Consider the following 23,929-nt stretch of genomic DNA (forward strand, 5'->3'; position numbering starts at 1 on the left):
AGTTGCCATGGATAGTACGCTGAGTACAAGAAAATTAGCCAATGCAAAATTAGCCGGCGTGAATCGTACCAGTGTCCAAAGGATATTAAAAAAACACAAGTTCCACCCGTACAAAATTCAATTGGTACAAGAACACAACGAAGACGATTTTGATCGTCGCTTGCAATTTTTTGAAACTGTGAGTGAACGAGTGGCGAATGATAATAATTTCCTATTTAATGCGTGTTTTTCGGATGAGTGTACTTTCTTTTTAAACGATGTAGTTAATCGTCATAACTGTCGGTACTGGGCTGAGGCGTTTTTCACGAGGTGAACACACAAAACCCTCAGAAATTGAACGTGTGGGCTGGTATTTTTTGAAATTCTATTTTGGGACAGTTTAACGATATTGAGAAGAACTTCAACGCACAAGTCACAGAACAGCAATCTAGCAACTGCCGCACCTGATCGATAAACCTTGTGGCAAGTGAAAAATGCGTAAACATCTAGAAATAATAAGAAAAAACAGCAAATTGGTCGAAGGAATTTATCCTTATCATTTACTCTGAAAATTTCACACCTCTACTTTTCAACCAATAACATGCTTTAATGTTGACTAGTTACCATGGCAACTGAAAAAATTTCCGGAAATTTTTTCGAGGCGCCACTGAAACTTTAGTGGAAATTTTTTGACAGTTGAAAAGGTAAACATAAGATCTACAATCATAATGTGAATGAACTACAATGTCTATATATTGAAATATTACCCATTTGAGTTTTAGCAATACCTTGGCCAACTTAACAAATTGAAATTATTTTAAAATGTCATGTTGGATTAATATTTTTTTTTTTTCAAATTTAGGTGTGAAATTTTCTTATCGAATTACGCAAGCTTACATTCCTGGAAATTTTCTTTCGGGCACGAATATTTTAGGAAAATTATCCCTCGTCTTCGACTCGGGATAATTTTCAAAATATTCGTGCCCTCAAAAATTTCCGAAAATAATTTAAGCTCTTGTGATATTATAAGTGAAAATTTCACACCTCTACTTTTCAACCAATAACATGCTTTAATGTTGACTAGTTACCATGAGCAACTGGAAAATTTCCGGAAATTTTTTCGAGGCGCCACGAAACTTTAGTGGAAATTTTTGACAGTTGAAAAGGTAAACATAAGATCTACAATCATAATGTGAATGAACTACAATGTCTATATATTGAAATATTACCCATTTGAGTTTTAGCATTTGATGTAACTAATTAAAAATATAATAATATTTGTTAATATTATTAACAAATTGAAATTATTTTAAAATATCATGTTGGATTAATATTTTTTTTTCAAATTTAGGTGTGAAATTTTCTTACCTGAATACTGCAAGCTTAATTATTCCTGGAAATTTTTCTTTCGGGCACGAATATTTTAGAAAATTATCCCTCGTCTTCGACTCGCGTAAACATCTAGAAATAATAAGAAAAAACAGCAAATTGGTCGAAGGAATTTATCCTTATCATTTACTCTGATAAATGTTTAAATAAACTTTTCAAATTTCAATCCTTCATATTTTCTCAATGACTCGACCGATTTTCAAAAACGAAGCGGGAAAGTATAGAGAATAAAAAGCCCTTTTTATTGCGGTCCCACTTGACCCCCCTTCCCATTTGAAAAAAGTTGGGGGATGACACCCCCGCTTAGAGGGTTGAAGATTTTGCAATCATTTTTGGGGCAAAAGTTGTCACCCATTGATTTTTTGAAAAAAAATATTCTGGCCGTTATGCCTTGCGGAACGTTTTCGATGGGCCACCCTGTATACATATAGTATAGAAACAATCTCACCTACTTTAGAAGTAATTGTTTTAGCTCTGAAAGTGAGATTATATTTGGGGGTTCGAACCTTTGGTGTTGTAACAGCAAAATGAAACACTAATTCATCGCAATACACTAAAACACTTTACTTTTGTACTGGGCGTGTGTTTCGCGAACAATGTTAACATCATCAGCAGATGATGAACATAAACTCAGTTTTAATCATCTGCTGATGATGCTAACATGTTCGCGAAAGGCGCGTTCAAAAGTAAAGTGTATTATGGTGAATTTGTAATTTATTTTGATCTGAAAGTGAGACAATAATTAGTGGAAATATCCACATATATGTGTCATTAGATAATTGGTTGTGAATTTTCAACTTAAGTATTGTCCATTCATCATATTAGCCATCACAGTTTGAAATTTTTTATTAAAAATTCAATGTTTTATATCATCTAATTTTGTTCACTTTTTAGAATATTAAAAGGAGTTAGAGCTTTCAGTTGTTTTATTACATGTATTTCAGTAATTTATTTCAATCAATTTGCCATTTTAGCCTACATAGTGTTAATTATAAGAAATTTTTTTTTACACAAATTCTTTGTCAACGGATTCTTAGAACCACACACTCTACATTTTCACGTCCACAAACACTTTTCCACCGGAACATACACTACTTTTCTCATATTCACCCCTAATTTCTATGCCACTCACCGGTGCAACAGAGCAGCGCCGCAGTCACAATTGCGGCGGCCGCAGAAAGCGATTCTCCACCAACACCGACCATTCTCGTTTTTAGCGTGTCTGTTCGTCTCTCGTGGTTCCGTTCTCCGCGCCACTGAACCCACTGAACAACTGGAGGAACCCGCACCCGAGTCTTTCACTTTAAATCTTCCACGACGTGGGAGACGTCGCTCGCCGCCGAAGTAAATCGACACCTGGCGATGGTAAAGATCATTCAATCCTTTCTATATACAGATTCGTTTTCAGTGATTCTTCTTTTTCGTACGTTAGGACTAAGTCCTGTGTTTTCTTCAAGGGTTCCCTAGGAACAGTTGGGATGATGAAGACCAGTTTTCGTACTATCTTATAGGAGGTCGACCAGGCGGTCGAGGTGTGTTAGGTTGTTTAGGCTCTCAGATTAATTTTCGCAAACTGGAGAAGAAGTCGTTAGTTTGTGCAGTTCAAAAATTTGGCTTGCATAAAATCACATCTTCATTGTTAACTGGGCATTACCACGATTTTAAATAGTTGTGACATTTGTTGGTTAACATTAATGTCACATATTTTTTTCCTGGCCCGTAGTAGTCCTAAGAATTGTATTTAATTACCTCTCTAAAGCCATACTGGTCTCTGGTATTTGCTTGTTCTAAGTCATTTTTATCCAAAATTGGATATAAGCCTCTTCCAATTCTCACTAATTATCTCTGTTTTAATTGTTTGAAATCCTTTTAACATCATCGTTCCCATTTCATCTAAGATCGCTCTCTTATCCTGTATCCTAGCTATGGTCTCCAAGTTTGAATAACTGTGTTGCTTATTTCATACTTATATCGTGCATTTTGCCCATCACATTAATAGCGTCTAATTGCTTTGATTTAGAACAATATATTTGTTGTTTTGTCAGCTTGTCATACTTAGCACTTTCATCTACATACATTGATTATTAAGACTCTTTGACATCCATGTGTTCAATACGAATTCTAGTTAGATATTGAGGTATTTGTATGTAAATCTAAAATATATATTTAAAGAAGGCGTCCATTCTTCTCAAAGAGACCTGGTTTGAATTAAAAAAGTAGAAAAAAGGGTCTCAACGTTTAAACAATGTTAAACTGTTACACGTGTTTCGCTCATACGAGCATCATTAGACCTAACGAGAAAGAACCTTTAAATAAATAACAAATAATATAGTCTGTCCAACGAGAAGATCCTTGACAGTGATAGATGTGTCTGTCATTTTAATTTCAAAGTAGTTTATTTTATTTTACAAAGAAATAAGTTGGTACAACTGGAACGCATTGCAGAATATATTTAAAATTTGATTGACAAGATGACAAGTGATTACTTCAAAATATTGTGAAAAAAACTGTATAAAACTGAAAAAATGTAATCGAGTTATTTTATTTAATAAAAACGGTATATCTTAATACAAAACAAACAAGAACAAGACACTACATACCAAAAAAATATAAAAAAGAACTATTATTTACTTTCAAGCTTTATGAAACTACCGGCATTTATGATTATATTTATCAATATAACTTATGTACAAATACAAATTTGTAATATTCCACAGGAATAAATAAAACAACATAGGTAAATAAAACAAACTATTTTATTAATAATAACACCTACCAAATTTTATACCTTAAAGGTTGATTAATTAACTTTAATCTTAATTTTTTTAAACCAGTACCTTTTGACATTATTTTTCTGCAGTACTAAAATCCATTATTTACCTATCGTGTGATGTCGATATTTTACAGCTACTCCAGTTTTTAGTATGTGTTTAGTTTGATCCTTCTACCATATACGAGATGCACTTATCTACGACGAAATGGTATACAAACTTTATCGATGGCAACTTCATTGGTGTATAAAACTTTCTGCCTGGGCAGCGAGTATAAACCATAAACTGTGCTCTGGGTCTACAGTTAATTTTCACTCGATTTTTCCTCCACTTGACTTCAAAAGACACAAAACACACGTAATAATACGAATCAACATGCATCATCTTCCAAAACGCAGGGTATTTAACAAAAATTCTAACCTATAATTTGGCAAGACTTTGACAAGCGTCAAAAATGACAAAAATCTAAAGGCGAGTTCATGCGCATCGGCGTCCGTTTGTCGTTCATCGTTCCGTCAAATCAATAAAATTGAAATACGATCTGTCATTTTTTAAATAAACCAATAAAACTGGTTAAAAACAACAAGACACGACGTATGACGGATTTATATTTAAACCCATCCATAGATAACTTAAAAATTATTAGAAACTTTTTTTAGTAAAATAAATAGATTGGTATGGGACGTCATCTGCTTTTCTTCTGTCATCGTCTGTCGAAATCTTACCTGAGAAAAAAAACAGAGTACAAAAAGGTCGTCGTAACTTACAAATACAATTAAAATTAATCCAAATACACGTTCATATTTTCCATATTAAAACAAGACTGAGATGAGGCTGAAATGACCGGCAAATATTTGTCAATAAAAAACAAACATTAAAAATCAAAGTATATATACTTTGGATTTAATAGTTTAATTTAATTTTACGAAATTCTACACATGCCAATGTACAGGGTGGGTCAAATTCGACGCTTTTAAATGGAAACACCCTTTTTTATAGGAGATAGACGAAAACTAATATCGGTGTCTGGAGCTCAATTTTTACCAAAATCATGATGGTGAAAACCGCACATCAATATCTGTTACCGTTTCGGAGTTACGGGGTGTTTTTTAAAAATGTGCATTTTAAACAAATCGCTGTAACTTTTTTATTATGGAAAATTTTGTATTTCTATGAAAACATTTCCAAAGCACCTTTTTACGTAGAATTTAATTGTTTAAGTATAATTTTTTTTAAATTAATAATTTAAAAGTTATCAACAGAAAAATTGATTTTTTATTTGGGACACAGTCTATATTTTTAATTAACTAAAAAGAATTTAAAATTACCTTTCCAAAAATATAGCACACTTGATATTTTGTTATAATCCCCTTCGAAATACAGAATTTTTAAAAGTTTGCCACTTTTAACTAGTAGGCTTTGGACCCCTTATTGATGATATGCCCTTAATGGAACTCGAAAACATATTTTTCCAGCAAGACGACGTAACGCCTCTGAACGCTGAAGTTATCAGCAAATGTTCCCAGTTATCAACCAAGATCCCAGCCGTTGGCCGTCCAGGCCGCCTGACTTAGTGCCCATGGATCTAATCCTATGGATATATTTGCGGAAGAATAAAGGTTCCTTATTCTTCCGTATAATCTAGACAAGAATTAGAAATACTTAGATGTGGTAACAACATATTTATGATTTTATTAGCGTTTGTTTTGCTTCTCTGAAAACTAATTTTTAATTCCATTTTATCTTATGCTTATAGTTAATTCCTCCGTCCTAGTTTATAATTCGTCGAATAGTGTAGAAAATATAATATTATCAGTTGTTAATCTTAACTAAATGTATTTTTTATTGGGTTTTAAATAATATTGGCTCCATAGTCGGTAGCTCCGTCGTCTACACCAAAAGATGACAGATCACAACCAGTCCAACTGGCTTTGGAAATTATACTGTATCACAATTTGTCCAAACTTTTGATCTAAAAGCATCCTCTAAAGTCAGTAAATTTTCTTAAGTGGTATATTTTGTTGTATCTATATATTCTTCTTTATTTATATATTATGTACCGTATTAGTAAAATAAGTGCCGTCAAGTTGGCTAGGATTTCACGATCGATTACATATTTTTCCAAATCAACTCTGACACACGTTTTTTTGATCGTATGTTATAAGTCGTTTATAGCAGGAATCTATTCTGCATTTATTGATGATACCTTCTAAGTTTGTTAGCAATGCCTTCTCGACAAAAAATAAGCTAAATGGTGTTGCTGAATATCATTTGCTTTCTTTGTGAAGATTCCAGTTCTGAGTAGACAGTTTGATGTGCTTTCTGAAATCCAGTTTGCGCTACGTCTATGTTTGTAACGTCAATTTTATATCATTGTTATTTGGTTTGCGATTACCCTCATAAATATTTTTTGGTCTTGGGGCAATAAAGATACGGATCGGTAGTTTATAACTATGTACTAGGACAGTTAGTGTTAGAGGCATTTGCGAAGTAGTTAGATTTAGAGATCATATTTTAAATATCGTTTTCATTATTTTTTATTTTATTAATTCTTATATTAGGAGTAAGTTTGCTATGGAAATACAGTACGGCTATCCGTTCTCTAACTACGGGGTATCCGTGAGAGGGGACACGATATTCTCTCGATGTTTTTCGTAAAAAATTAGACGACGCGTCCCATCAATAAAAATTCGACAAATTTGCAGTAGCCTATAAAATGAGTGGGCGGAGTGATCGCGTCGTCTAATTTTTTACGAAAAACATCGAGAGAGTATCGTTTCCCCTTTTACAGATGCCCCGTAGCTACAGAACGGATAGACGTACTGTACTTTACTTGTACTTGTTTTTTGTTTCTGAATGTTCTAGGGTATCTCTTACCTTAGAATACGTTAATGAAAAATTGTGCATTTACTTAGACTTAAATTTAGCACGCCACTGTTTGAATTCGATTACCATTTCTCTTTTCCAATGATATTCATAAGTAAGTCGTTTCGCTGGTGTTATTACTAGTTATTATGGAAATATGGAATAAAAAATAAAAGAGTGGTTTCGATGTGTATTTTTATTGCAGAAACCGCATACTAGATAATATAACATTCCTTAAATAATTACCTTAGGAGCGTGGGAAGTAAAGATTTTATTGATTTAAAACACTCATGTATTACTTCTTTTTATGACTCGATAAATATTTCTCAGGCGTTAAGTAATAAAAATATGTATATATTTCTGATTATATGCATGCATATATGATCAGCCATGCATAAGATGTGTAATAGACAAAACTGGCAAAATAATTTCAGACTACTGAGATCATCTTTGAAGCTGTAATAAGTCACATTCGTCAATAAGTCTTTCTTTCTCGCAAAAAAATGCCAAAAGTGAGTACCAAATTCTGTCTTATCATTACCTTATACTGTACTCCACAAAACAGCATCATCATTCAATAAAAAAAATTATCTGTGAGGGTTCCGGTTAAATACTGAAAAAAATTCTATTTCAAATTAATGTTTGGCGTTTTGAACCAATCTGCTTTTCATCTACAAGACTGGCTATGATTATGTTTCAATAATCATCATTATTCATAGTTTCATGGTCCCATCTTAGATCTTCTTCTAGCTCTCTTAGTTCTTCGTGGGTACCATGTTATAATTTTTGTGGTCCATCTGTTGTCTGTTCTTCTTGCCAGGTGTCGTCCTGCCCATTGCCATTTGGGGGATTTGACTCTGTGAATGATGTTTATTACCTGGGTCTTTTGTCATATCCACTCTATTCTTTTACAGTCTCTTTTGGTTATTCCCAGCATATTTCGTTCCATTGAGCGTTGTGCGACCTGCAGTTTCCTTATGATGTCCGTTTTAAGTGTCCAGGTTTTGCATGCTTAGGTCATGAGGTAGTACACACTGGTCGAATGTTTTCTTCTGTAGATATAGTGGCATTCTAGATTTAAATATGATTGAGTTTTTTCCATAAGTACTCCATGCTAACTTAATTCTGATCTTGGTTTCTGGTAGGAGATATCTCGAGCTGTGCGTTAGTGGTCCCAAATATATACAGGGTGGTCCGAATTGTATTCCGGAAACTACGGCAGCATATTTCGCAGATAAAAATAAGTAAAAAAGTTCGTATAAATGTATGTCCTAAAATGCTTAGTTTCGGAGATACAGGGTGTAGAAGTTTCATTTTTATTTCGATTTTTTCTAAATAATTTCTGAAGTAAAGTCAATATTTGAATGAAAATTGGTGTCATGGAGTTTTTTGACATGAGAAATTTGATTTTGATGTCAATATGGCTCCTACTAGTAGAGGGCGCCACCTACATATTTTTTAACCGGTTTGAAGAGTAATAACTTTTCGTCCGTACCTGTATAAAACTACTGAGTAAAAAAATATACATGTACGACGTTTTTTTACGTAAAAAAGGTCTCTTGATAAAAATCGCTATGAGTAATGGTTTTCGAGATATTTGGAATCGAAATTATTAATACCTGTCATCATTGACATTAATTAAACATGTTGACTAAATAGTTATTAAAGTGAAATCATAATTTTGAAATATGTTTGTGCCAAAAGTTCAACAGAAACTGTTTTATCATCATTTTTTGCAGAAAAATTTATGATTAATTAAAAAAAAAATTCTCAAATTTATTATTTCAGTGAAATAACTATTTACTCAACGTGTTTATTTTTCGTCAATAATGACATGTATTGACTTTTTCCATTCTAAATATCTTAAGAACGGTTACTCGTAGCAATTTTTACAAAGAGATATTTTTTACGTAAAAAGTCACAGAGATGTATATTTTTTGGCTCGGTAGTTTTATACAGGTACTACAAAAAGTTATTACGCTTCAAAGGAGTTATTACGCTAGTAGGAGTTATATTGACATCAAAATCAAATTTTTCATGCCAAAAAACTCCCAGTCACCATTTTTAATCCAAATATTGACGTTACTTCAGAAATTATTTAGAAAAAATCGAAGTAAAAATGAAATTTCTACACCCTGTATCTCTGAAACTAAGCATTTTAGGATCTACATTTATACGAACTTTTTTAGTATTTTTATCTGCAGAATATGCTGCCGAAGTTTCCGGAATACAATTCGGACCACCCTGTATATATATTCTTCTACTATTTCCAGTGTTGTGTTATTTATTAGAATGTCTTTTCTTTCCACTAGTTTTTTGTACATTACTTTTGTTTTTGCTAAATTCATTTTCAGACCCACTTTATTGCTGGCTGTATTTAGTTCATTAATTTTTGCCTGTTCTTCAGTACTTTTGGCAATTAAGACTATGTCGTCAGCGAATTTTAGATGGTTAAAATATTCTCCATCTATTTTTAATCCTTTGTTGGTTCAGTCCAGTTGACGGAAGATTTCTTCTAGTGTTGTTATAAACAGTTTTTGGGATATTTTTTGTCTCCGTGTCATATTTCTTTCCCAATGAGGAACTCTGGTATTATATTATGGAATTTGGTATTATTAATATTTTAATCTACGACAATGTCGTTATGACACATTTAACATTGTCATTTGGATGTCATTATGACTTTTATAATAGCACTAGTGCTATTATGAATTCATAATAACACGCAAATTTTAAAATACGAAACAAGAAAAAAAAGGTACCTAAATACGTTTATTTATTGTCACTGACATAACTGAACGTAGCATGGAATAATATACCTAAAGTGATGAAGCTTTCCTATGTTTTGAAAGATGTTCAAAATATGCCAGGAGAACCTTTTCGTTACTACTATTCTTGATTCCATTCCGTTTACACCAAACTTCAAGTTTTACATAGGCTTGCTCATACGTTTGTCTTGATTTTTCGGGAAGTAGAGAATCGACAACGTTTTGCGCAATGCCTTCAATATCCGAAGGGACACTTTCAGAATCAGAATCACCCATATTAATATTATTTTTTGCTTTTTGTTAAAACTGAACGTTTAACACAAAATTGAATATCAATAATTGAGTTGTCAAAGTCAAAATGGAAACAATCAACAAGCACGATTACCACGGCGTCGATTAATAATGGGCACCTGATAATTTTGAATTTTAATTTTTATGAGGATATCTCTGATATTTTAAATTAAATCAAATCTCTTTGGACCGTCCCTCGTGTCGCATCGTAGATTAAATTTTGAATGATACACGTTCGATACGAACTTTTTAATGAATTTTGATGTTCATTATGATGTTCGTATCGAACTTGTATCATTAATAACTATTATTATGTGTCAGTATCATCATTATACATTCGCATATTTGAATAAAAGTAATTACATATTTCTAAATGTAGCATGCATTTTTCTGTCTTTCTCTTGTGAGTTTTTTTTATGATAATTAGTGTACGCACTGACATGTAATTTTTAGTCTGCCGACTATTTAGTTGTTAAAGTGAAAACAATACATTCTTATGGAGCCGATCGGACCAATATTTGATTACATTACGTAACCTTAGGCTATGCGCTGACAGGCATTTTTTAATAGGCCTACTATTTAGTTGCATATTTGTAACCAATATATATCCTTATGGAGTCGCGCTCACATGCAATCAAATAGTCGGCCGGTCGATTTCATAAGTATGTATTGTTTTCACTTTTGCAAATAAATAGTCGGCCGACTAAAAATTACCGGTTAGCGCGTAGGCTTATAGTAACGAACTCCCCTTCACAATATCCATACTATTTAAAATCGTATATTAAGGAATTCAAAGTGTCTTGTTTTTCAAATTAATATTTTTTTTAGAAAATATGCGAGAATGGTTTTTAGTAGTTTATTATAGATATATTTTTTAGTTCTGCTAAATTTTATGCAATTTATTTATAAGTAATAAACAAATAAAAAATCCGGCTGCGCCACTGCCTTGATATAATTTTTCCCTCTTGTGTGGGATCAAGTTTATTGATCTCTTTCGTATAATATGTCTTCTGAATGACTTATCAACTTTCTAAAATTATTTTGCAATGGCGATTCGACAGAAGAAGTGTTCTTTTCGGGGTTTCTTTTCTCTCTTTTTGTCGATTATCGATGGTTAATAATGTATGACATCATACATGTAAACAAAGTATATTTCAAGTGTATTTTCACAAACGAATGAAGGTTTTTTTGAAGGGTTTCAGCTTTCAAAAACAATTGTTTCTATTCATCTTATTACATATAGTTACTTTAACATAAATTTCTTCTTATATAAATAATCATGTATATTTATATTTTCTTGCGTGTTTTAGCAGCAATCAAATGCAGTATTTTAAATCTCATTTCGTTTGTTTTTCTGTCAAATGTAGGTCTCTATGGTTGCTAAACAAGGTCGGCGTTGAGTGCACCAAGTTATTGTTTTCAACACTTATTGTTTAATATTAATTGTTATTTAATTGACGCCATTTTATCTATTCATCTTTTAGTTGCAGTATTATAATGGAATTATTTGAATTATTATTTTTTGTCATAACTGCTTTTAAGTTAATATGTTGCGAGTTTTGCATTATGAATTACTATGATCACATAATCCAGTGTTTTATATCAAATTTTAAAATTAAAAATAGTAGATACTATGTAAGTATACAATGTAAAAATAGATAGGTATAGGATATAAAACTAGAAACTAAAGCTCATTTCTAAAGAATGAACATTTTTATTACTATGACTTATTAAATATGAGGAACAATTGTTAACTGCGCCGGATGTCATGTCGGATGCTTTCGCACAGTTTTTCAGCTCTGTCTACCAGATGTCTACTGATTGCAATTTGGTTGAATTGAACCAATTGGGTCGCTTAAAATTCTCCAAAATATCAGAAATTTCAGTTAGGAACAGTATAAAAAGACTAAAACCTAAGAAGGCTACTTTGGGGTGGGGAGGATAATATTCCTTCTTATATATTTAAGCGACGTATGGATGAGCTGGCATATCCTTTAACATATCTTTTTAACTTATGTCTAGAATCAAATATATTTTCTGAAGTGTTAAAAAATTCTATTGTAACACCTATTCTTAAAGCTAAAGATAATAGAAATATAGAGAACTATCGCCCGATATGTATATTGAATTCTGTAGCCAAAATATTTGAATCATTACTGTATGAAGACATCATTCTGCATTTTTCAAACTTGTTCGTAAACCAGCAACATGGTTTCTTGACAGACTGGTCCACATGCACTAACTTATTAGTTTTTACTCAGACAGCTTCGGAGGCGATCAAGGGTGGACATCAACTCGATGCAGTTATGACGGATTGTGCGAAGGCATTTGATAGGGTGGACCATGGTCTTTTACTGAGAAAGTTGGGAAAGGCGGGATTCTCGCTCCCAGCTCTGAAACTGAACAGTCTTATTTGTCACATAGAACCCAACGAGTAAGGGTAGGGAGTTGTCTCTCAGATTGTATATCTGTCACCTCAGGGGTGCCTCAGGGGAGTAATTTGGGCCCCTTACTGTTCGCAATATTTATCAATGATTTACCAAGTTGCCCTAAACACTCATCATGTTTAATTTTTGCTGACGACTTTAAGTTGTTTAGGACGGTCCATGGAAAGGAGGATTGCCTTCTTCTGCAAGAAGATATAAATGCAGTAAATGCATGGTTTATAACTAAAAGAATGTCACTAAATAAAGATAAATGCTTCTACACCACTCTCACGCGAAGACAAATACCGATAAATTTCAACTATCTTGTAGATGACACCATTTTGTGTAGAAAGGACGAGTTCAGGGATCTTGGAGTCGTCATGCAGTCAAATCTAAAGTTTAATGCTCATTACAATCACATGATAAGTAAAGCCTATAGGGTACTAGGATTTGTAATAAGATATTCAAAGAATTTTGTCAATATATCGAGCATAGTAAAGTTGTATAATGCGTTAGTGAGACCACATCTCGAGTATGCTTCTGTAGTGTGGTTCCCTGAAGCTTATGTAAATAATAACCAAATAGAAAAAGTTCAAAAGAGATTCCTAAGATATCTCTATGTCAGGAAAAACCATCAATATCCATATATGATCTCCTACAGAAGCATGCTCTATACTTTTGGATTTGTGTCACTAGAAAGTAGAAGAATAAGACAGGCAATCTTATTTATTTTGTGTATAACTAACAACCTTAAATATAAAGATTTATTCTTAATTAATTATATAAGCATATGTGTTCCTAAGGTGAGACTGAGAGTGAATAATGTTAAACCCTTTTTTACTGAGTGTGGAGATTGTTCTCCATTTAGAATTATGTTGGACCAGTGCAATAGTTTTCTAGGTAAATGTGATAATCTAGAGGATTCCTTTGATTGTAGACATCTAGGTATTATAAAATCGGCCTTAACCACCATATTTGGGGGGGGGGGCATTTTAATTTTTAGTATGTTCCTATCTCCTCTTCATGTTATATTATTTTTATTTATTAACTAGTTGTCTTTTAAATCTGTTTATGTCTGTTTGTTTTCTTTCTTGTAGGGAGTATAAATAAATAAATAAATAAATAAATAAATTACTAAAGTGAGCGCATCTGTTTATGTGCTTTTATATGCACATAAAATGATCTTTATGGTAAGTAAACTCTACCAAGGACTTGAGGTATAATTATCTATTTGTGTTAGTGAAACAGAAAAGATATATCTGCACGCTACTTGGGCAATGAAGTATTATTGAAATTTTCAAACAATCATGACTTAAGTATGAATTAATAGCTCTATGAGATTTATGACACAAAGTGTAATCAGAAACATGTAAATATGGTCTTCTTTAGATGGCATTTCAAATAGAATTAGAACTTTGTAAAAGTGCATCACACTACAATCTACAATAAATGCTGTCTTCATGAAATATAAAACAGCATTAAAAATTTGTAGCGTTATTTCCACATTTCGAGTAAAATTCTTCAGTGTTTTTTAAATGATGTTTTTTAAAAGTTTTGAGAATGAATGAGAGGTTTGTTACAAGATTTATGAGAAGTTTGTTACAGATTATAGCTTTAGAACCTTGCAATTAGCCGAATAAATTAGTGGTTTCAATTACACTTAATACATTTAACTTACAATCATTCACAATGTCTAGAAACACAATTAAAATTAATAGAATATCCTAGCAACTGTAACGTTTTTAGTTCGTTACATGTCTTTTTTATATATAATATATGATGTCTGGGGCCTATCATCACCGGATTCCCTCTCGTTCAGGCCAGATAGTTTATTTGACTCGTAATTTTTACGTTCTCTAGTCGGCAACCCTGCTATCGTTTCACTGTTCTGTGGAGGCGCTGTCAACATTGCTTCTGTCAACTCTCTCCGTGCTTAACTTCACTTGGCTTTGACCGTCCGACTGTCACCATCAAAAAATCCTTGCTTCGAGAAACTGCAATTATAAAAATCTTGCTGTATAATTTGAATCAGCTGCTATTTCGAAGCTACAGGTAAAAATGGGATATTATCTTTTTTGATTCGTTATTATTACTGCGTATTTTTAGGGTAGAGTTTTGGATGTCCCAACCTAACTTGTATTTGTATTTTGCTGGCACGTTGGCGTCCCTTTTCTTTTGTCCTCCAGAATGTCACATGGAAGAAAGGACATGTTCTTTATTATTTAGTGAGCCCTCGGATGTAATTCGAGGTAGGTTAATTTTGTTTATTAGATCTTGTTTGATTTTAAACAAGAATTTCGTATTTTAGGGTCCAAGGTACGGACTATTTACAAGGTACGGGCATTATCCAAGGTCCTAGTAGTATCCAAGGTACGGGTAGTGTTCCCCTGTACCGTTATCTTATGGACAGACTGTATCCAAGGCTATGGTCCAAGGTTATGATCCAGGTTACGGACATTATCCAAGGCCCTTGTAGTGTTCCAAGGTACGGGTAGTGTCCCCATATGGCCACAGTATGGATACAGCGTAAGCACCGTGCTGCTTCGCTCCCATTTCTAAGCCTAGTCAGTAGCTACGGCTGTATTGATTCATGGTGTCCTCATTGTGGCCTCTTTTGTTGTTTTGGCCAACAGGATCGCCGACAGACAGTACAGAGATATGAGCCTACCTCACGCTGCTACTCTTCGAAACAGGATTGCCTCAAGAACAGCTAAGTGTAGATTTAGGTTCAGATTTTCAGTCGATTTTCAGTCTTAACTTAATAACGTACATTTTAAATAATATCGTACAGACTATATTTAGTGGTTAGATTATTAAGAGCATTTATGTCGATTTAGTAGTTACAATATGATTTAGATTTTAGGTTTCATTAGATTACGCCTTGTAATAGTATTTAACCACTATAATAATTATTAAAATTGTACAATGCTATTTACCATCAGAATTCATCATGAATAAATATAGCCATTAGTTTTAAGTAATATACAACTGCGTTTTCTTTCTCTGTACATGCCTGGCGTCCAATGTCTATTTTTTTTGTTTATTAATTAGATTTCTTTCCAGTGAAATACCTTATCCACGACTGCTCTCCGATGAAAAGCTGCCGTTCGCAGTGGTAATGTTTATAAAAAAAACGCTACACAACAGCTTGCATTAATTACTTGTATCCATAGAGAAAGCCTAATATTTAGCTTATAAAACAATAAAGTTTTGATTTCTAACCACATTTTCTCGTGACGGACGATAATCAATGGCCAAAATGACATTCTTCGCAAATTTTGAAGTATAAATAGTGGAAAAGTTAAAAGTTTGTTAACTTTTTCAAAATTCTTACCACTAATTTTGATGTTCTGAATGCTTACATTTAAATTACAAGAACAAACTACTACGCTAATTGAAACCAGTAATTTATTCTACTAATTGCGAGGTTCTGAATGAAGCTTAAAGAAACAAACTTCTACTTCTTCTCTATAAACCACTAATATATTCCACTAATGTTCTGAATGAAGTTTAAAGCTAAATTTTAACAATCGAGGAGAATCATTTAGAATTTAAATGATTCTCCAAAGGAAATAATAATAATTTTTTCAATGTAATAACATATCTAATTACATAATATAAGATTATTAAATAAGAAACCTTTTACAAATAATTATTGTAATGACCGTGGAAAGTTTTCTGCTTACACTTTCTTCTTTCTAAAGTCATTAAAGAACATAACGAGAGATGCAGAATTTTATAACAATTTAAACTATATCAAAACATCAACATATTTAAACAATATCTAATAACAATAGATAGATAGAGATAGAGATATGTGTTAAAGACGCATCGACTGTAGAGTCTTTTAGCGTCACTTTATCCCATTATTTATATATTTATGTCTAAACTAAACGTTCTCCGTAAATATTTATATATGTTTATATACAGGGTGAGTTTCCTACGATGTTCTCTATGGGTATCTCGGAAACTACTGGAGATAAAGAGTCGGTTAAATAAGGAAAGAATTGCAGTTTGTGGGGTCATAAATATGCGCCTTTAAGATTTTCGAAAAAGTTTATGGCTTACTAGATATTTCGAAAAAAACAAATTTCGGCTATTTTAAAAATTGCCCCAAATTCCATTATAAGCTATTTTAGACAAAAAGTTTTCAGATAAAAGCTGTAGATAATCACATCCTTAATAAGATTGTTTCCTCCGTTTTCTTCTAAAGCCTGTCATTTTTGACATATGACACAAACATATGTTTTTTTTAAATGGAAACCATAGTTAGCCATGACTTCATAAAAAGCGCCGTTTTTTAAGCTTTTCAGCGATATAAGCTATAATATGTTTTCTTCGAAAAATTACTTATTAGTTATAGCCAATTCTTATCATTTTTAAACAATTTCACTTAGTTAGCCATGGAAACAAGTTTAATCGTCTTTGCTCTCATCAATATACGTGAAACGGTCACATCCAAATTTTGTAAATTAAAATTAACAAAAATTGTAAATATGAATTTTTCAAATGAAGAAAAGCATGTAGTATTACTAGTTCAACTTTTCTTGACCATATGTACATTTTCGAGAATACGTTGACCGGTGAATGTTACGTTTTTTAGAGAACGGTTTTCAAGGCATGTTAGAAAAGTTAAATTTAGTTATAGCCAATTCTTATCTTTCTTGACTAATTTTACTTAGATTGTATTAGATCACTTAGATTTCACTTAGATGGTATTCTATTTTGGTATGGTATTCTTATTCTGTTATGATTTAGAACTTATAAAAAGTCAGAATATACTACGTATAAACGCTTTTTTACAATTTACATGATACAAACTAAAACTTAAAAAAATAATATCACTACATACACTTTAAGTTATTTTAGAAAATGTTCAAAAAATTCGTCATTGTTTTGAGTTTCATCTTTTTAAAACTGAATCATTACTACCTATTCTCACAGAAAGATCGGACGACTTAATTAAACTTCTCTCGTACCGCCACTTCTTTCAAGTTCTTGTGTAAACAAGTTCTTTAATGTTCTTTAATGTCAAGTTCTTTAATGTTAACCATACCGCATAAAAAATCTAAAGGATAGGTCAGGTGAATGAGGAGGCCCATGCAATTGATCCACCTCTTCCTATCCCTGAGTTTGCATAATTATGATATAAATAAATTTTAACATTTCTTTCGTTATGGGGGAGGTCATAATGAAAGTCATGTTGGAACCACTCTATTGATGCGCGAGTATCTACACGCTTTTCTTCATTTGAAAAAGTCATATTTACAATTTTTGTTTATTTTAATTTACAAAGTTTAGATGTGACAGCTTCACATTTCTGAGAGCAAAGGCGATTTTGAGAGAGCAACGGCGGTTTCCATGGCCATCAAAACTAAGTGAAATTGTTTAAAAATGATAAGAATTGGCTATAACACAGTAATTTTTCGAATAAAACATATTATAGCTTATATCGCTAAAAAGCTTAAAAAATGGCGCTTGGTTTGAAGTCATGGCCAACTATGGTTTCAATTTAAAAAAACGTATGTTTGTGTCATATGTCAAAAGTGACAGGCTTTAGAAAAAAACGGAGGAAACAATCTCATTAAGGATGTGATTATCTACAACTTTTATCTGAAAACTTTTTGTCTAAAATAGCTTATAATGGAATTAAAGACAAATTTTAAAATAGCCGAAATTTGTTTTTTTCGAAATATCTAGTAAGCCATAAACTTTTTCAAAAATCTGAAAGGCGCATATTTATGGCCCCAAAAAACTGCAATTCTTTCTCCATTTAACCGACTCTCTATCTCCAGTAGTTTCCAAGATACCCATAGAGAACATCATAGGAAACTCACCCTGTCTGTCGATGTCCTTTATATAATCCAACATAGCCTTGTTATTTTGGAAGGAAAGGGCTACATCTGGGTTATCCACGATTCCGTGTTGTCTTCGTTTTAACGCGTACTGTGGACATTCAAAGATGATGTGTTTGACGGATATTGGAAGATTACATGTTTCACAAATGGGCTGGTTCTGTCCTTTAAGGAGGTGTTCATGGGTAAGTTTCGTGTGTCCTAAACGAATTCTAGTGAGCATAACGAAATCTCTTCTAGGTAAGTTAACTACATTATTTTCAAAATAGTCCCTTTCGATTTCATGAAGCTTATTATCATTAATGTCTAAGTCCCATTCTAGTTGGATTATATTATCGATCATATGTTTGCCATAATTCTTTAGATCTTGCACGGAGAAAACGAGGTTGGTTTTATGAGGGTTGGGAGTTTTTGCAGCCAAGTAATCAGCTCTGTCATTGCCAGGAATTCCTATGTGGCTCGGAAGCCAAAGTGAAAGTGACGCTGTAGTGGTTGATATTGGCCTTCAGTAGAAGCATTTTGATTGCCATAACTAGTGGATGATTGGAGTAGAAAGAAGAGATACTTGAAATGGAACTCAATGAATCGGTAGCCACGACCCATTTCTTATAGCTGGAGGTCAATATATGTTGATTAGCCTTAAATATTGCAAAAAGCTCTGCTGAGAATATTCCCGTTATGAGACTTAGTGAGAAACACATTTCTTTATCAAACGTATGAAAAGCCGCTCCAGTGTGCCTATCAGTTTTCGAACCATTGGTGTAAACCAGATGACTCTTCTACTTCGAGTTGATGAGATCTTTGAATTGTGCTCTTATAGTGAGATGTGAGCATTCCGTTTTGTTGTGGACTTTGAGTGATAGGTCAAGCGAGAGTGGGTGCAGACTCCATGGTGGAAACATACGGGAGAATGGCGCAATATTGAAAGGAGGAGGCAAATCGATTGACACTCGTTCTTGGACATTTCTTGCGGAATTCATTAACTTAGTAGGGGTGCAAGATACCCTCGCATAACCGCTAAGTACTTCTAACTTTTGTCTAGATTATACCAGGCAATTTAAAAATAAGAACCTTTATTCTTTCGCAAAGATAAAAAGTCTGGACGGCCAACGGCTGGGATCTTGGTTAGTTATTCAATTATTCTCGAAATTGGCTACAAAAATTTGCTGAAAACTTCGGACTTCTAGGGTGGTGTCGTCTTGCTTGAAAAATACGTTTTCGAGTCCCATCAGGGGCAGATCATCAATAAGAGGTCCAAAGCCTACTAGTTAAAAGTGGCGAACTTTTAAACATTCTGTATTTCAAAGAGGACTATAACAAAATATCAAGTGTGCTATTTTTTTGGAAAGGTAATTTTATGTTCTTTTCAGCTAATTAAAAATATACAGGGTGTCCCAAATAAAAAATCATTTTTTCTGTTAATAACTCTTAAATTATTAATTTTAAAAACGTTATACTTAAACCATTGCATTCTACCTAAAAAGATGCTTTGGGAATGTTTTCATAAAAATACAAAATTTTCCATAGCAAAACAGTTACAGCGATTTATTAAAAATGCACATTTTTGAAAAACTTATATGTAATTCCGAAACGGTAACATATCGATGTGCTATTTTCACCACCATGTTTTTGATAAAAATTGAGCACCAGGCACCGATATTAATTTTCGTCTATCTCCTATAGAAAAGGGTGTTTCCTATTTAAAAACGTCCAATTTGACCCACCCTGTACATGAAAGTTTTAAATAATATTTGTTTCTGATAAACCGAATTTTTAAAGTGTCCAGTTTCCAATTTGCAATCTTTTTCTACTTTTTATTATTATTACTATTTTTTATTAAACCAAAAAAAAACAGCACCCAGTTAGCTAGGAATCTAGGAAATGACGATCGATGACAGTCTCTATACAGGGTGTCCCAGAAATAAGTGCAAATATTTTAAGGGGTGGTAGATCTCGATAAAAGAAACATATTTTCTCTTTACCGATTTTCAAATAAGTCCAAAATAACGGAGTTAATTTACTTTGAACATTTCCCAAAAAATGATTTTTTGCTCAAATTTTGAGAACCACTGGATTTTTTCCGGATTTTTTTTTTGTAAATTTAATCTAATACTTATGTTGCCATATTATCAAAAAATTATGTTTTTTTAATTAAAAACTAAAAAACGTTTTTTTGGGGTTGAACTATACTACCAGTTAAAATACTTGCACTTATTTCTGGGACACCCTGTATAATTTTAAATATAAAACGACAGCAATCTTCCTTTCGTAACCATCCCTGACGCCTTTTTTAGCATATTGTATTATTTGCTTCTGACACAGGGTGAAAAATATGCAATTTGAAACAAAAGGCTTTTTTATTATTTGTTACACAAATGGTATTTAAGTAAAAAGTATCGAGAATTGAGAAACCGATTTTCGTGAATTTTGAAATCTTTTGGCCATTGTACCTTTTAATTTTGTTAAAAATTGTCATTTATATATCTCCACATTTTATGCACGAGAAAGTCCACTGTCACTAAAAGAAGAAAGTATCTTTTTTCGTTCTCATCTCGAATTTCGTCGACATTGGATCACTTTCTTTGACCTTGTCCAAACCAGTTACAATTTGGACGATTAAAATGTCCGAAACAATTAATAACGGTCGTTAAATTTGAGAACCATATTTATTGAATATATCGGACGTTGAAGTCTATCTGTTTTCACTTTCAATCGCATAGATGACATTAAAAATACTAATAGACTCACCTCAGATTGATTAAAAAGTATAAAATGATTAACAGATCAACTAAGAGGACACACTGATTGTGAATATGAGCGAGTAAGTTTATGTAAACCTCAATGCAGATAAAAATATGTAAAAAATTTCGTATAAATGTGTAAAAAAATTCTAAAATGCTTCGTTTCGGAGATACAGGGTGTAGAAGTTTTATTTTTATTTCGATTTTTTTAAATAATTTCTGAAATAACGTAGATATTTCGATAAAAATCGGTTTCTGGGTGTCTGTTGAGATGAGAAATTCTAAATTATTATAAACTAAAGTACAATCTACAAGCTGAGCGTTTATATACTCGCTCAGTGGGCACCGAGTGGGCGTGGCAAAATCTAGCCAACCGAGTCAGAGCCCACTGAGCGTAACAGTTAGATTTCCGCCACTAGAGTAGTAGGAACAAAGAACTTGAAGGAATTGGACCGTTGTCTCTGTTCATACTATCTTTACATTTATTAATTTTGATGCTTTCATATGCATCTAATTGCCTGTAATTTGAGACTTGTTTAATTAATTTTAAATTATTAAGATCTATACAATGTTCTTTATCAACAATATGTTTAGCAACGCAAGATTTATCCGGTCTACCATATCTTATCTGATCTAAATGTTCTTTAAATCTAGTTAATATTGATCTTCTAGTTTGCCCAACATATTTCTGATTACAATCTTTACAAGAAATTTCATAAATACCCGACCTTTCCAGTGGAGGTGTTTTATCCTTTGGATTACCTAATAATTGTTGTAATTTATTATTAGCACTATACACAAGTTTATAATTGACACTCTTAAAAATTTCTTTTAGACCACGGGATAACTCTCTATCAAACGGTATCGAAAAATATTTAGACGTATCTTTCTCCACTTGAAAAGTCGAATTTTCAGAAATCATTAACCTATACCTACGTTTTCTAATTAATTTATCAACTAGTGAAGGAGAATATCCATTACACTCAGCTACATTCCTAATGTAATATCTTTCTATTTCATATCTTTCGTTGGAAAGTGATCTAAGTAATCTATGAACTAAGAAATTTAAACTAGCCATTTTATGTTCAACACTATGATGTGATTCTACCGAAAAATATATCCCCAAATTAACTTTGCCCTTAACGAAACTTTAAAACCGCTTTATCGATTAATGCCAGCATTAAACATTTCTCAGATATAAAATTTTAATGACTCTAAATGAACCTTCAACGAGATCTACGAGATACTTTGTGGACCTTTGATGTAGAGAATTTTAAAAGAGTTTAGAAATCCAATAAAACTGCCCGGACCACTGCCGCTAGATTCCCATTAAAATGCAACGAAAGTCGACAAGTAAATAAACAGTTTAATGGCGAGTTCTCTAGGTAATGTTATTTCTGTATTAATGTTTCTTTAATTTCCCGTATAAAAATTTGAGTTGTTTGTATAATGATTAGTGTGCAAATTGTTTAAATACATTTCAACATTTTTCAGATTCCAATGTGATCTGATCTGGTCTGATTTCTGGATCTCATTTACATCTTCTCCATTGTTTCATTGTTTGTGAATGTCAACCATTCTAATTTTGGGAATTAAGATCGCAGTACAAATCAGGAATGTCTCAATTGCATAGCTCATTTTTTCGTCACAGCACACCCCTTCGTCTTCCTATTTACTTAGCTTAATTGTTTGAAAACATCAATTGAGTTACCAATGTTCAATTTTTTATCTGAATATTAAAGGGTCGTCTATACCAGAAACACTGCGACTTGTAAAACCTACTGTGTTTGTCCCCTTCTTATGTCTGCACCCACTCTCCTATCCCAGTACCCTGCAGAAGCTTGTAGAGGTCCTTGATAGGATGGGAGCATAGTTCCTCTGTTTATAGTCTTGTTTTCTCAAATAGAAAGTGTCAAAAGAAGCCTCGCAGTAATGTATTATGTGCTATATTGCAGAGTCTCCAGCAATGACTTCCTTGATACAGATTGAGGTTCCAATAGTTGATTATTCCGTGTATACGAAGTTGTACTATTGAGTTTTGATTGCTTTTTCTCAACTTTTTTTTCTTTTTCTCTTTCTTCTAGGTCTCTTAATTCCTCATGGGTACCATGCTGTAATTCTTGTGGTCCATCTGTTGTCCGTTTTTCTTGCCAGGTGTCCTGTCCATTGCCATTTGAGGGGTTTGACTCTGTGGATCACTATTACCTGGGTCTTTTGTCGTATCCACTCTATTTTTTACGGTCTCTCTTGGTTATTCCTAGCATATTTTGTTCCACTGAGCGTTGTGCGACCTGCAGTTTCCTTATGATGTCCGTTTTAAGTATCCAGGTTTCGCATGCATAGATCATGACTGATAGTACATATACATAGGTCGAATGTTTTCTTCTTTAGATAGAGTGGCATTCTAGATTGGAATATGACTGAGTTTCTTCCATAAATACTCCATGTTAACTTAATTCTTCTGTTGATTTCTGGTAGTAGAGATCCCGAGCTGTGTATTAGCTGTCCTAAAGATATATATTCTTCTATTTCCAGTATTGTGTTATTTATTGAGGATATGCTAGATATTATAATGTTGCTGCTGATAACTGTTATATTTACAATTTCCACTACTTAATGTATGTCAATAACGCTATTTCCCGGACAGTGACCGACAAAGGCAATAAAAGAGTATCATTTTAACATTGTTCTTATTTCATGGCCATTTTTGTCAATTAATCTGAGCTATGACGATAGTATTCGATGAAATTGGGTACTTTTCATCAGTAATTTTGTCCATGACATATAAATTTTTTCGTTTATATGGGTAATTAGATTTTCTGATGGAAATGTCTTGGTGGGCGA

The 23,929-nt window shown here is 32.8% G+C and overlaps 2 protein-coding genes across 3 annotated transcripts in view; one reads left to right on the plus strand and one right to left on the minus strand.

The window, feature by feature from the left end:
* LOC115880211 (protein Skeletor, isoforms B/C) overlaps positions 1 to 2,651 on the minus strand; it is a 149,263-nt gene extending 146,612 nt beyond the window's left edge. Inside the window, exon 1 of one of the 2 annotated variants that reach the window (XM_030897357.1) lies at positions 2,501 to 2,651. In XM_030897357.1, coding sequence (XP_030753217.1) covers positions 2,501 to 2,573 — 73 coding nt within the window. In that variant the 5' untranslated portion in view covers positions 2,574 to 2,651. The remainder of the gene's footprint in view (positions 1 to 2,500) is intronic. The other variant, XM_030897358.1, reaches the window with a different exon arrangement.
* The window catches only part of LOC115880220 (complexin), a 983,791-nt gene that overhangs the window by 78,118 nt on the left and 881,744 nt on the right, over positions 1 to 23,929 (plus strand). The gene's annotated exons all lie outside the window — the stretch shown is intronic.

The sequence above is a fragment of the Sitophilus oryzae genome, unplaced genomic scaffold (genome assembly GCF_002938485.1).
Source record: "Sitophilus oryzae breed Bouriz unplaced genomic scaffold, Soryzae_2.0 scaffold_1620_pilon_pilon, whole genome shotgun sequence".
NCBI lineage: Eukaryota > Metazoa > Arthropoda > Insecta > Coleoptera > Curculionidae > Sitophilus > Sitophilus oryzae.